The sequence below is a fragment of the Pelodiscus sinensis genome, chromosome 9 (genome assembly GCF_052426305.1).
Source record: "Pelodiscus sinensis isolate ZL-2025 chromosome 9, ASM5242630v1, whole genome shotgun sequence".
NCBI lineage: Eukaryota > Metazoa > Chordata > Testudines > Trionychidae > Pelodiscus > Pelodiscus sinensis.
This window is the reverse complement of record NC_143060.1, coordinates 3916545-3930361: the sequence shown is the minus strand read 5'-3', so window position 1 is coordinate 3930361 and position 13817 is coordinate 3916545. Positions and strand designations below refer to the sequence as shown.

The window sequence follows — 13817 nt, the reverse complement described above, 5'->3', positions numbered from 1 at the left end:
TCACAAAACACCAACTTCCCCTCCTCCCAGCATTTGGCAAGGTAGGTAAGAAAAGCAACCCGTTTTTGCATTTTTAAACAAAGAATTAAAAAAAAAAAAAACAGATTGGAAAACAGTAAACAAGCTCAGGAAGAACTAACAAATACATAATTATAGCTTCACTACTGAGATGCTACAGCACTTTTATTTGTAGGATACAATTTAAGATTTGGCTATGAAAAAAAATCACATGGTTGATACAGGAATAGCATGCAATGAATAGGAATGGAAGGACTAGAAAGATTATCAGAGCTGGGATCACAAGAAATCTGTACTTGAAATGTACTGAAAGGTTTAATTGAATGGTGTTACTGTAAACTTTATCTGGTGGCGATTTAGCCAAAATCTAAAGACAATCCTAGTTCCTTTGGGGGAGGGGGAGGGGACGACCAAGATTGGGATGCCCAAATTTTCAAAGTACTGTACTTTGCTAAACTTCTTCTATCTGTTCTGGGATGCATAGAGGCTAGTTAGATCATAAGATAGGAAGTCAGGGAAACAGAGTTTGATTCAAGGCTTTCAAATAGATGTTATGTGCTCTGAGCCTAGTCTGACTCACTTTATCAGTCTGTAAAACAGTGATTGCTGTGGAACACAGTTTAAGCAGAGGCAGTTGGAGGTGTGCTGTGGAGAACAGAATTCAAAATGGTCACCCTTAAAGAGGGAGGTGACTTCCCCCCCCCCTCCTCTCATCTTCCCCCAACCCTTTCCGCCGCCCTCTCCCCAAATAACTGTCCCCTGACCCTTCCCCCCCCTTTTTGGGGAGTCAACAAAAAATCCTTGGTGTTCCTCCTAAAAAAATATTGTTTGGTGTTCCTCGGTTTTAAAGTTTAAAAAACACTGCTGTAAAATGACTAAAATGCTACTGACAAGACTGCTGCAAAGCAGCTTAAACTCGGATGGCATAGAGATACTGCCTAAGTGTAACAGAGGCACACTGTCTCCCTTTAAGGATAGTAGGGCCTGAGGGGGTGAGAGACAATCCCTCTTAGACAGCACTCGTCTTTTCAGGTTTGTGAGTTTTGATGTACAGGCAGTCCCCGGGTTACGTACAAGATAGGGACTGTAGGTTTGTTCTTAAGTTGAATTTGTATGTAAGTCGGAACTGGTACATATTGTAGGGGAAACTCTAGCCAAACATTTCTCCAGAGCTCAGTTTTATTCTCCCACACCTCACTTCCCTCAGTCCTTTATTCTCAAGCTGAGGTGTATGCTGAGAAAAGCCGCTCCGCGTCTCCCTGGTCTGCTGGGGGGAAGCAGCTAGTGCGGGGTTGCCTCACCCCGTTTGTAAATAGGGATCCGATGTAAGTCGGATCCATGTAACCCGGGGACTGCCTGTACTAGGAAAATGGCAGAGGGAGAGAGGGGGGAAAAGAGGAAGCAGTGCTGGGCAAATAGTTTGTTTCTGAGGAAAACGTGTGCTATTATCCCCCTATGAACAAAGGACAAGAAGTCTTAGAGAGGGCCGGGGAAGGCTCCCCTCTCCTAACCAACTAGGATCTGCTCTAGGAAAGAGGGGGGGGGGTAAATATTCCCTTCTTCTGCCCGAATAGGGAGCCATGGGGAAAGTCTTTTTCATCTCTGAAATAGGAGTCAAATTCTAAAAGGATGACTTAGTTGGAGTTGGTCCTGTTTTGGGCAGGAGGCTGAACTCAATGACCTCCTGAGGTCTCTTCCAGCTCTATGATCTCTCATTTTGAAGCTATTATAACAGCTGAATTGATGGGAATAAATGTTGGCTTAAACCAGATAAGAGATGTATGGCCTACCACAGCTAGGGTTACCAGATGATTTCAAAAAAAGATATCGGACACACTTGATCTCAGATTGGGGTGGGGAGAGGGTCGGCCAGGAGAGGGTCGGGGGGAGCAGGGCTGGCCAGGGGAGATCGGGGGGTGAGAGGAACAGTTGGTGGGAAGCAGGGCTGGCCAGGAGGGGATTGTGGGGTAGGGGGGAGCGGGGATGGCTGAGAGTGGGTCAGGGGGAGCAGGGGAAGGAACCAGCCGGCAAGAAGCAGGGCTGGCCGGGAGGGAGTCGGGGAGAGTGGGGCTGGCTGGGGGGACGGGGGCGGGGGGAGATGACGGATACTGACCAGCAGGGAGCAGGGCTGGCCAGGAGGGAACTGGCCAGCGGGGAGTGGGGCTGGCCGGGGGGGAAAGGAAGGGAAGGGAAGGGAAGGGAACGGACCGGCCGGCAGGGAGCAGAGCTGGCCTGGGCGCACGCAGATCCGGGGGTGCTGCCCATCCCGTGCACGGTCCCGGAGGGGCATACGGGCAAGTCCGGACTTAGGGATTCCATCCCGCCCTGGCCCCGCCCCCCCTCCTCTCTACTGCATAGCTGTGTACCGCCTGGCTGGTAGACATGCTCATGCAGTGTGAGCATGTCTACAAGCCAGGCAGCATGCAACTACGTACTGATACTCATGATAATAACAAAACTTAATTAGAAAATACCAGACATTTATATATCCGATATTTTCCTCAATTTGTTTCCCAGACAGAAAGCTCAAATACCGGACTGTCCGATTCAAAACTGGACACCTGGCAACCCTAACCACAGCTGTTTTCTTTTATCTGTCATTATTAGGTGTAGAGGCAATTAAAAGGGTTCTCTCAGAAACCAGGAGTGATTCTAATAATGAAATACTGTTTTTGGCAACAGAAATAGTATTCTTGGGTGTGAGCAAGTATGGACTATCAAATGGTGCGATACCTGGCAACGAAGTGACAGATACAAAAACAAAAAAAAAACAAAAACAAAAAAAACAACAACCTTTTTTGCTTCCTTAAGTGGAGAAATATATATAAAGATTCCTTTGAGTGAGCAGGAATTTAAAAGTTTAGTTAATTTTTTTTTTTTAATGGCAAGAACTATGGACCAAGGAGCAAAGAGAAAGAAGATATTATAAAAAGAGAAAGAGTTACGTATGCAGTACAAAAGGTTAAACAATTGATTACCAGATACAGAATGCAGGGAGTTCTCACAAGAAAGATTGGTTCTTTATGAAGAATTTCAATGCTTTAAAAGTGACAGAATAGACTATGAAAGTTTTAGTGACATGATCAGGAAAATGGGGTAGCTTTAAAAACTACTTTTTGAAGGGAATAGAGCAAGATAAGTGTGTAATTGCACAAATGTATGAGGAATGCAGTAGATGCACGTTGCAGACAGAAGGCGAGTCTGCCTCCCCATAATGCATAAGAACACAAGTGGTGTAAAGTTACTGCCTGCTGAGCAATTCTACCACAGTGAAAACAACTAAAGTGAAGAAGTGTCCACCTGGGAAGGTGGTGGTTGGAGACCACAAGTGACCTCAAATAACAAGCACAGCCAACAGGAAGTGCTGCAGACTTGCTGTGCCAAGCAGGGAGAAGCCCTACAGGAAATCCCCTCAGGCCATAGTTGGGAAAGGTGATTAAAATAAATAATTCCACAGAAGAAATGGAATATTATTTAAAGACTCCAGATGAGAGTGGTTTATTTCTGAACCTCAAAAGAAGGATGTGAAGGGAGTGTGCCAAGAGGGCCCTGTTGGGTCAGAAGGGGAGTACTTGCTGAACCTCTCAAGTCCACCATCTCCAGACCTGATCTGCTGGACAGAGGATTTGCCAGACCACAGGAGGTCAATGTTGTGAGTGAGTGGGTCTCTATTTCAGCAAGGCAAATAAATGGACCAACGCTTGCAACACGCTTAATAATGTTTACACTGTTGGCTTTTGCCGGCAGAGAGTATGCAAATGAAGTGCTGGTCAGCATTTTGTCACTGTTCATCTGCATAATCTATTCAAGCCATTTTTGCACAAGGGGTTTTTGCACAAAAACACTCAGTGTGGACGTTTCCTTGTTGCGCAAAAACCCCTTTTTGTGCAAGATCCTTATGCCTCTAAAAACCCCTTGCACAAAAACGGCTCAAATAGATTAGCATTTTGTCGCTCTTCACTTGCATAATCAGCACTTCATTTGCATACTCTGCCAGCAAAAGCCCGCAGTGTAAACAAAGCCTTGGACTGCACTAATAACCCTGTCTAAGTCATGCCTACAGCCCTCCAAGGCTTATCAGCTCTCTTCATAAGGTGTTAGTGCTGTTACACAACTTTACTACATTGGCACAAGGAAGTTAGAAGTTAAAGCATAAAAATCATGCTTACGCTTAGCAGCATAAGCGACACTGGCTGGGCTCTTTAGAGGTCAGCTAGAGCTAAATAACAGCACAGAACACCAAGAGTAGGCGTGGTGGCTGCTCTCTGACCCCGCACAGAAACAAAAAAGCGCCGCACCACATCCAGCATGCTCAACCATTTTTAAACAGTATCATCATTGCATGTAGACACCATCTACAGAAATTAAAAATAGCACTTGTTCCACTCAAAAGGACTATGGCATCACTTAAGCAGGCTACTTTTATAGCGACACGTCTGTTAATGACAGGTATATCTATGGAGCCTATTACTGTAGCGTCCAATCGCCTATGCTCGTAGAACAGGGATTCTCAAACTGAGGTCCACAGCTGTCTTGCAGGTGCCCCCCCGAACCTTTCCCTGTAGGCTCCAGCCCTAAGGCCTCCCTTTTCCCCTCGCAAGTTTGGAGTGCCAGTGCCGGCTTACTGCTGTGGAGGGGGAAAAAGCCCTCAGCCTTGCCGTAAGATCTGGCTTGAAGGGGGAGTAAGTGGCTTCCCGTGCTCCCTGGCTGGGAGGACTGCAGCTCGCAGATGTGCTGCCTGGAGGTTTTCCACACTGCTCCCATTGGCCAGAATGCAGCCAATGGGAACAGCAGGAGGTGGTGCCTGAGGTACAATGCTTGGGAGCAATGGGAAGAGGGAGGCGGGGGTGAAGCCCAGTAAGCATCCCTCATTTTTCTCATACCCAGACCCCACACCTCTATTCCCCTCATGCACACACAGACACTGAGACCTCGCACTCCCAGCCCACTCCTGTACTCTCCTTTGCTCTTGCACCCTCCCTCCTGGACAGACACCCTACCCTCAGCCCGCTGCTGCACCTTCCCTCCTTTCCAGACCACCCACCTCTAACCTGCTCCTGCACCCTCTCTCTTGGCCAGACACCCTACCCTCAGCCCGCTGCTGCACCTTCCCTCCTTTCCAGATCACCCACCTCTAACCTGCTCCTGCACCCTCCCTCCTGGCTAGATCTCACACCATCACCCCTTTCTGCACCCAAACTCCCAGCCAGACCCCCACTTCCAGCCCATTACTTCCCACCCAGACCTCCCACTCACCCCCATCTTTATCCCACTTCCTGACAGCTCCCTCCCACACGCTGAACCTCTCACTTTTGGCCTCACCCCAAAGCCTAGGAGAGCTCACAAAATCTACTAACCCCAAATGAGTTAATCTGGCCTATGGGAAACCCTGAAACATAGTCCTCCTTGCCCCCTCTCCTCTTCCCATGGGGCTGGAGTGCCAGGTTAGTGAGGTATTGGAAAGGCCACATTATTGGGGGGGGGGGGGGGAGGGGAGTTGTTTTTTGCCTTTCAGTTGTGTGAGATCCTCCAACTGATTTTTCTGTGGTTCAGTGGCCCCCAACCCAAAAAGGTTCCCCAGCCCTACCATAAAGACAACATTGAAACCTTTTGTTTTGGACATAAATTAATATTTTACTCTGGAGCTGGAACCAGGGTCGTGGTGAGGCTGCCCCTGAAGGGACAGTCCACAGCGCCACTCACCATGGGAGGGTGGTAGGAGAATTTTTAGTGCGTGCGCAGGCATGCACCTTATAGGGAACAGAGCTCTCCAGTGGGCCGGGCTCATTAGCAGCTGGGGACATGGCTTGGCAGAGGTTCGCAGCCTGCCACTGGTCCACAGATCAGTGGTTGGGAAATGCTGCTCTAGAAGACAGACACTGCCAATCGTTATTTTGGAAAGGGCTGCATTTTACATGGTGCCCTTAAAAAAAAAAAAAATACAGAACAGGTTCATCTCGCTCACTCACGGTAAGGAATTCCACAGTCAAAGGACTGCTAAGAGTATGTCTACATTAGCCCCCTAGTTCGAACTAGGGGGCTAGTGTAGACAGACCCTAAGAGACTAATGTTCACAAACAATCTAGAAAGGAACTCAGTAGGATTTCCTAAAGCCTAATAAAATATGTGCTACATCAATAAACACTCTTGGGTTTACATTATTGATTTTTCTCTCTCCAGATAAATACTAGAATGGCGTTCCTTAAAAACAACACACATACACAGTCTCCTCTTTACCTTGCTCAAAGTTCAAGTCATGCAAGATCTTTGGAGTGCTGGAAGAATTTGAACTTTGGATGGCATCCCATTGCTGGAGAATAAACTGAATTTGAGAGGTGGTTGTAACAGTCTGCAGAATGACAGGATCAGTGGACCCAAGCTTTATTTATTTTTTTTTTTTTAAATCAAAGACTTTGAAACTGGAAATGTGGGGAGGACTTGCAAAGTATTTTTACTGTCATTCTAAATCCGTGCTGTCCAACATGTGGCTCTCGGAGGAATGGTGTTAATCAAATAAACATATTCTTATGATTTGAAATCCTGTGTGCTGTCATTTTAAAATTGAGCGGTTGGATTGGCCTTGTCCCTATGAGAGAGAGAGAAATGGAAACATTGCCTCCTCAGCCCCTCCTGCTGCTACTGCCCTTCAGAATCTGACAATGACTCACACGGTATTTTACAAACTTCTGGATAGTAATAAAGTATCCACAATGGATTAAAATGGTAATGTTGATCTAATTAGTTCTACGGACACCATCACTGTACTATCAAGAGCCTCACATTCATTAATATAACCTAGCAATTAGGGATGTAAAATCCCATATGAAAAATTAACTGGTTAAACAGTACGTTTACCATCGTGCTGCTCTGGCCAGGCCAGGCAGAGCCCTCCGCATCACACGGCAGGGCCGCTCCAGCCATGCTGGACAGAACCCACTGCACCAGGGTGAGCGAGAGTGGTGCCAATATGCCGAGTGGCCTCAGCAGGATGGCAACCGATGTCAAAGGGACCGCCCAGTCGGCAGGGATCTCGTTGGGGACGTAAGCCTTCTGGCTGGTGAGCTGAGGCCTAGTGCCGGGATCCCAGGCCGCAGCGTAGGAGACCTGGGGGTGTTCTGCCAGTCCTTGCTGCTGCACCTTGGTGGACTTGCTCTTCAGTGTCAGGGGCAGAGCCATCTCAGCTCCCTGGTGCAGGGCCTGTCAGCTCTGCACTTTAGCTGTTGGAACCGCTTGGGGCACTGAAGAGCCCACTCTAGGCTGGGACCCGCTGTGGCTATCCACAGTGGGGTGAAGGTCCCTGGCTGGGCCTGGGGGGCCAATTGTAGCAGTGCTCCCCTGCAGCTCCAAAGCGGGTGCATGGCCTGACACAGGTCCTTTGCCCACAGGCCCTCTGTCCTTTGGCACTGAGGGGTTCCACTTCTTCTGCCACTTCCTAGGCACCAGTGAAGGGGAGCAGTGCCGGGTCAAGTCAGGCACCGGTGGTGCACTACACACCGAAGCCAATATACTTCGAGCCCTCCACAGCTGACCAAGTGCTGACATGGGATGAAGAGCCACCTCCATTAGGAGAGCCTTCAAGCAGATATCCCACTTCTTCTGGGTACCAGGGCCGGAGTTTTTATTAATACAACACTCGTCCTGCCTGTCACTTCCCCCCAGACACTTGAGACAACTGTTGTGCCGATCACTGATGGGCATTGCTGCTGGGTGCTAAACACAACTTCAAGCTGGGCTAACAGGGCATGCCCCACTTAAGGCAAAGACCCATCCAGGACTCTATTAACTAACAACAATGAACTATATGTAACATTGAACAAAACAGTCTATGTTAGGAAAATTGCTACAGCTCTTGTGATGCAAGACGAGGCTCTCCAATCAACCATCATGGGTGGTAAGAAGGAAATGAGAGGGCACAACACTGCTATGGCAGAAATCTCACAACTGTGCGTGTGGGGGCACACACACACCTAAAATGGAATTGACACGAGCAAGCACTTGGAGAAGAACTACCCTTCCTCTTTAAACACCCGTTCGGCAGTCAGACCCTGCAGTTCCATTGACATTTGCATCAACTTTTGTACATTGACATCAGCGTGAATTAATCAAATGCTTTTCAATGCTTTGTTGAACATGGATGGAATATCAAATTGTGACTTCATGCCCCAATTTTGCAAATATACATGCTTAACACATAAGTGAGTAGTTCCATTTACTTCAGGGGGCTTGCTTGCATAAAGTTAAGCACATACATATATTAAAGTTTAGGGCCTAAACATCTACTTTGTAAGACTGAAACGCTCACTGACAGCCCATAAAATCAGAGTGCTTCATGTGCACATAAGGCAAACATACAGATTGAAATCAGCATTTGTTTATACCACGTGCAAGTCCACAGCTTACCTGGCCAGGCTCACTTTTCCACGTCCCCAGTCCAATAAGAGGCATCTTCTGCCCAGTGTGAAGCACAACAAAATCACATGTTGAAGACATTTTTACCTAAAGCAAAAGTTAATTTTTCCATTATAACTAGGAAGTTGCAACAGCTTATGTATCCTACACCATAAACAAAAACACAAAGTCCCAATTCTGCTCTCATGTTGCATGGCTGTATGTCTCCCTCCCTCCTATTTTCGGGGCACATGCACTACATTAAACAGTAATAAGTCATCAAGACCAGATGGTGTTCTGCAGTTTCATATTTGAGTTCCTTCAGAACTGGGTGAACTACTCACTGTGGGTTGTAACCTATCATTTAAATCAGTTTCTGTACCAGATAACTTGGGGATAGTGAAGATAACACCAATTTTTTAAAAAGACTCCAAAGGTGATCCTGGCAAATTACAGCCCAATAAACCTAACCAGGCAGGTAATTTCAACCAGCTTGCAGTGAAGAACAAAATGATCAGACACATGGATTAACATGATTTGTGGGGAAAGAATCAACATGGCTTTTATAAAAGGAAAGCATGCTTCACCAATTCATTAGAATTATTTGATGGGATCAACAAACATGTGGACAAGGCTGATCCACTGAATACAGTGTATTTGGACTTTCAAAAAGTCTTTGACAATGCCCCTCACCAAAGGCAAAATAAGCAGTTATTGGATAAGAGTCAGAGGATTCATGAATCAGTAACTGGTTAAAAGACAAGAAATAGAGTAGGAATAAAATGGTCAGCTTTCAGAATGGGGACAGGTAAATAAAAACAGTAGCGTCCCCATGAATCTGCACTGGGACCCAACCCACAGTTAGGCTATGTCTAGACTGCAAGCCTCTTTCGAAAGAGAGCGTCTAGACTGCACGTTGAACTTTCGAAAAAGCGGCTTGCTTTTTCGAAAGAAAGCATCCAGTGAGTCTGGATGCTCTCTTTCGAAGAAGCCCTATTTACAATGAAGAACGCCTTCTTTCGAAAGAGGAACTTTCGAAAGAAGGCGTTCTTCCTCGTGAAATAAGGTTTACCGCCATCGAAAGAAAAGCCGCGTTCTTTCGATTTAATTTCGAAAGAACGTGGCTTGAGTCTGGACGCAGGTGAGGTTTTTTCGAAAAAAGGCTACTTTTTTCGAAAAAACTCCTGAGTCTGGACACAGCCTTAGAGAACTGCATCCTAGGATGTCAGAATACACAATGCAGCAACCTGGCACTACCTCTACTGAATACACAAGCTCAGGTGAAAAGAGATTCCATAATATCCCAGAAATTAATAAGAAGAATAGCAGAGAGAACACAAAACTAGAGAGCCATTTTTCAGGCTTAACTACAAAGTGCTTCTGCAGAGCTTATGGCCAAATCCTGCAGCAGTCAAAACTATGGCATTTCACCTCCTCAGAAATGAAGTTACACACCTGAGCAGCTTGTAGTCCTGCTCCTGCAACAGCTTGAATTTGGGGAGTGGTATCTGATTTTGTCCAAATTATTTGATGCGGGCAAGAGTTTGAGGACTAGAACAGATACAAGGAGACCCACATCATGCCTTCGTTTCTCCCCGTTTGCTAAAACAAAAGACAGAACTATGCAGCACTTTAAAGACTAACAAGATGGTTTATTAGGTGATAAGCTTTCGTGGGCCAGACCCACTTTCTCAGATCAATTTGGGAACAATCTTCCACAAATTGATCTGAGGAAGTGGGTCTGGCCCACGAAAGCTCATCACCTAATAAACCATCTTGTTAGTCTTTAAAGTGCTACATAGTTGTCTTTTGTTTTAGCTAGACCAGACTAACACGACTGCATCTCTATCACTTTTCTCCCCTTTGGACACAGTTCCTTAACAATCACGAAAGAATGTTTCACCCCACCAACAGCTGAATGGTAACATGGATTCTATTAGAAATAAGAGTTTGGTGAGCAGATAAAAAACACGTTGCATCTGTACTTTAAATCCAGGACCTATTATTGTCAGTGTAGACAGGACCAGAGGCTTAATTTACCACTTCTGTTTATAGGAATAGTAGTCATCTGTTGCTGGAAAAAGAGGAAAAATAATGCAAGATGTAATTTTGATTTAGAAGAGAGAATTTAGGATTATCCAACAAGGTTGATGCCAGAGTATTCAAGCGCTCCTGAGGGTATAAGTTTGGCATAGCAAAATTCCTATTGGACTGTGTGCAGTCTTTCTGCTACTTTTGGTTATAGGAGAAGGAGGCACGTAATGAGCATTCTGCTGATGGTGGAAAATGTTTATCAAAGAGGAAGGTCTTGCAGCATGTGCTAATGGTGTTCTTATGGTTGAACTGTTAAAGGAAATCATGTTTCAGGATGCATTTCAAAGCCTGTTAGCTGATCCCAGCAAAAGTTGAGGAAGTTATTTTGTTTGGGAAGCACCACTATGGGAGCAAATTAAATTCTACCCACATTAGAGAGACAAGTTGTGTCACCAAAAGAGGTTGGTCCAATAAAAAGATAGCACAAGACAGTGAATGAGGTACTAATATCCCGGGACAGACATAGCTATAACAATTAGATTACCTAGTGCGGGTAAATGCACTTGTAAAGATCCACGAAGAGTAGCATTAGCTCAAGACTCATTTACTTGAGAAAATTACATGAAATATCTATTCTGGAACAAGCTATTCCACAGTGGCTATTCGGGAATAGCTTATTCTGCAATAGTTCTTCCCGATAATTTCCCTGCATTGAGAGACTGATGAAAGAAGGCATATTTTGCTATGTCCTGCTATTCAGACCCTTGCCTTTGCACAGTTACAGCTCAGAGTGAATGGGGACTGAATGGCAGAACTTGTTTTTCAAATCACCTACCTACATATAAAAGACAGGTCTATTTACACCAAAGCTATAATTATAGTTGTGTATTCTTTTAACTGTATTGGCCAGTAGCATAAGTAACACGCTAGCTGAGCTGCATTTTAATAAATACAATTCACCCCGAACTCAGAACTTTAACCCAAAAGGCAAGGTTTGCATATATAATCAGTAACTGTTGGTAGAACACAAGTACAAAATTATCCCACTCCACAGAATACAGGATACAATTAGTCAGTAGGAGGGGAGGAGCATAAGTCAAATTCTAGCATTTTTCTGTCCAGATGTCTCCCTCCACATGAATTGCTTTAAAGGCATCGCTATTTGTAAGGAAGAGCATAAAAAGGTTCAGCTGCCTACAGTTATTTTTACAATTAAAAATAGAGAACAGTTTTTGTAGCAATGAAGACAAAAAATGAAAGTGTTAATATATAATTAAGCAATTACGGTTACTCCTGGGAATAATAAACAGGGTGTATTTCTCTGTACATGTATGTAGGGCCAGGAGAAGGAAAACTGAAGTTAAAGGGAAAGAGTCAAAGATTACGTGAAAGTAAAATAAACGCCATGAAGAGGAGTCTAAAGCAATTGCCAGAGATGTAAATTACATAAATTTATCAGCGTCCCTTTGCAATTCAGTCCAAGTCAGACACAACTTTTGCAAATCGTCCCACCGCACCGCGGGGATACCCGGACCAGCCTCGTGCAAAGCGGGTTAAATAGAAACGGGAATTAAATCAGCTTGAGGAAATCAGATCAGGAAACTCACCTCACACACGTTACTCTACCGTCTCTGTTTCCGCAAGGAGTTCAAAATGCAACAATTCTCCCCTGCTCTCAGCCTTATATTTCCGTTTCCGGGTTTTCTTGAATCAGTCAGAGCCAGCAGATTTTCCTTCCACTCGGGGCTCAAGCATGCACATTTATTAACGTGTTTCCTTATTTTGCAAAGTCCTTACTGCAACACAACAACTTCTACAGCAGCCTTTGGAAGCTTGCTGGGGATCGGAGAGGGTAGCACCGAAATTGACAAAGGGGGATGCCCTATCAGGGCAAAACCCTGCCAGGATTTTAAAAGGATTCAAATACTAGAGTTAAAACCAGCTTTACATCCTGCCGCTGAGAGTTTTGCATGTAGAATTTTGTCGTGGGAGATTTTGCATTTAAAGCTATTTTTTCTTTTGGAAGAAGGGCTTTGCTTTTTAACATTTCTTCCTCTGCTGATGGAAAAATTGTCAGTGTTTCCTCTTCCTCCAAAATGTCTCTCACTCAGAGGCTATGTCTAGACTGCAGGCTTCTTTCGAAAGAGGCTCTTTCGAAAGCATCTTTCGAAAGAGCCTCTTTCGAAAGATCGCGTCTAGACTGCAGGCGGATCTTTCGAAAGAGCAAGCCGCTTTTTCGAAAGAGAGCACCCAGCGAGTCTGGATGCTCTCTTTCGAGGAAGCCCTATTTACATTGTAGAACGCCTTCTTTCGAAAGAGGAACTTTCGAAAGAAGGCGTTCTTCCTCGTGAAACGAGGTTTACTGCCATCGAAAGAAAAGCCGCGTTCTTTCGAAATAATTTCGAAAGAACGCGGCTTGAGTCTGGACGCAGGGGAAGTTTTTTCGGGAAAAGGCTACTTTTCCCGAAAAAACCCCTGAGTCTGGACACGGCCAGACTGTCACAATTTGTGACACAGCTCTTGGTCCCCATCCTCCAAATTCATGGCTAAGCAATTGATTGGCCTACGTAGTTATAAACCTGAGCAACAAGCCCTCTATGACAAACAACCTGGGAAATCACTATTCAGTCACAGGAGACTAGGCACATCAAAGGAGGAATGGTATGGAAGACTGTTAGATGCACTTTGGATCATTTTAGTGTCAGTTTATTATGTTAATCGTTTAAATGCAGAGCCTCTCGGCTTTTGTTGTTTCTTTGCTTCTGACTTCATCGGGATTCTTTCCAACTGTTTGGATTTTCAGATTCATAGAAAAGGTTAAAAATTACCTCAACAGGATAACAAACTGCTCCCATCTATTTAAAAGGAAGGGTTTCAAAACAACAACACAAGAAGACAAACCATAGACCTCCGTAAGGAACACGTTGTTTGAGCATGTATTTTCCAGAAGTCTTTGTTGATTTTTTTTGTTTGTTTTTGTTATTTTTTCCTCTCCCAACAACTTCTCTCTCACTTTTGGGAGATATTTTCCCCCACCAAAAGTCTTACACTATTTAAATCCAGAGTTTTGAATATTACCATTCCAGAAAAAAACGAATCTCAGGTTTTTCATTCCTTTTCCTGCTATAATGTTTGCAATAAGAGGCAGTAAAAGGAGGATGTTTACTGGGAAAACAAAGACAGATTTTACTGAAACTTACTCATCCTCAAATCTGTTTCCTTATTTAAGCAGGTTCACATCAAGGTTAACCTGGTACAAGTATATAGATTAATGCTGTGTAGGTACGGTCTTGCTCTTACTCCAGTCAATGGCAAAACTTTTAACTGATTGCAGTGAGAACAGGAGCTGTCCACGTGAGTGTGTAATATTCCTGTGT

General features: G+C 44.9%; 1 protein-coding gene across 1 annotated transcript in view; it reads right to left on the bottom strand.

The window, feature by feature from the left end:
* Positions 1 to 12200, bottom strand: part of AKR1A1 (aldo-keto reductase family 1 member A1) — a 39286-nt gene extending 27086 nt beyond the window's left edge. Inside the window, exons 1-2 of the mRNA XM_006117319.5 lie at positions 12048 to 12200; positions 8419 to 8514 (exon numbers count right to left, since the gene is read on the bottom strand). Of these exons, the coding sequence (XP_006117381.3) occupies positions 8419 to 8508 (90 nt within the window). The 5' untranslated portion in view covers positions 8509 to 8514; positions 12048 to 12200. The remainder of the gene's footprint in view (positions 1 to 8418; positions 8515 to 12047) is intronic.
* Between the last annotated feature and the right edge of the window lie 1617 nt (positions 12201 to 13817).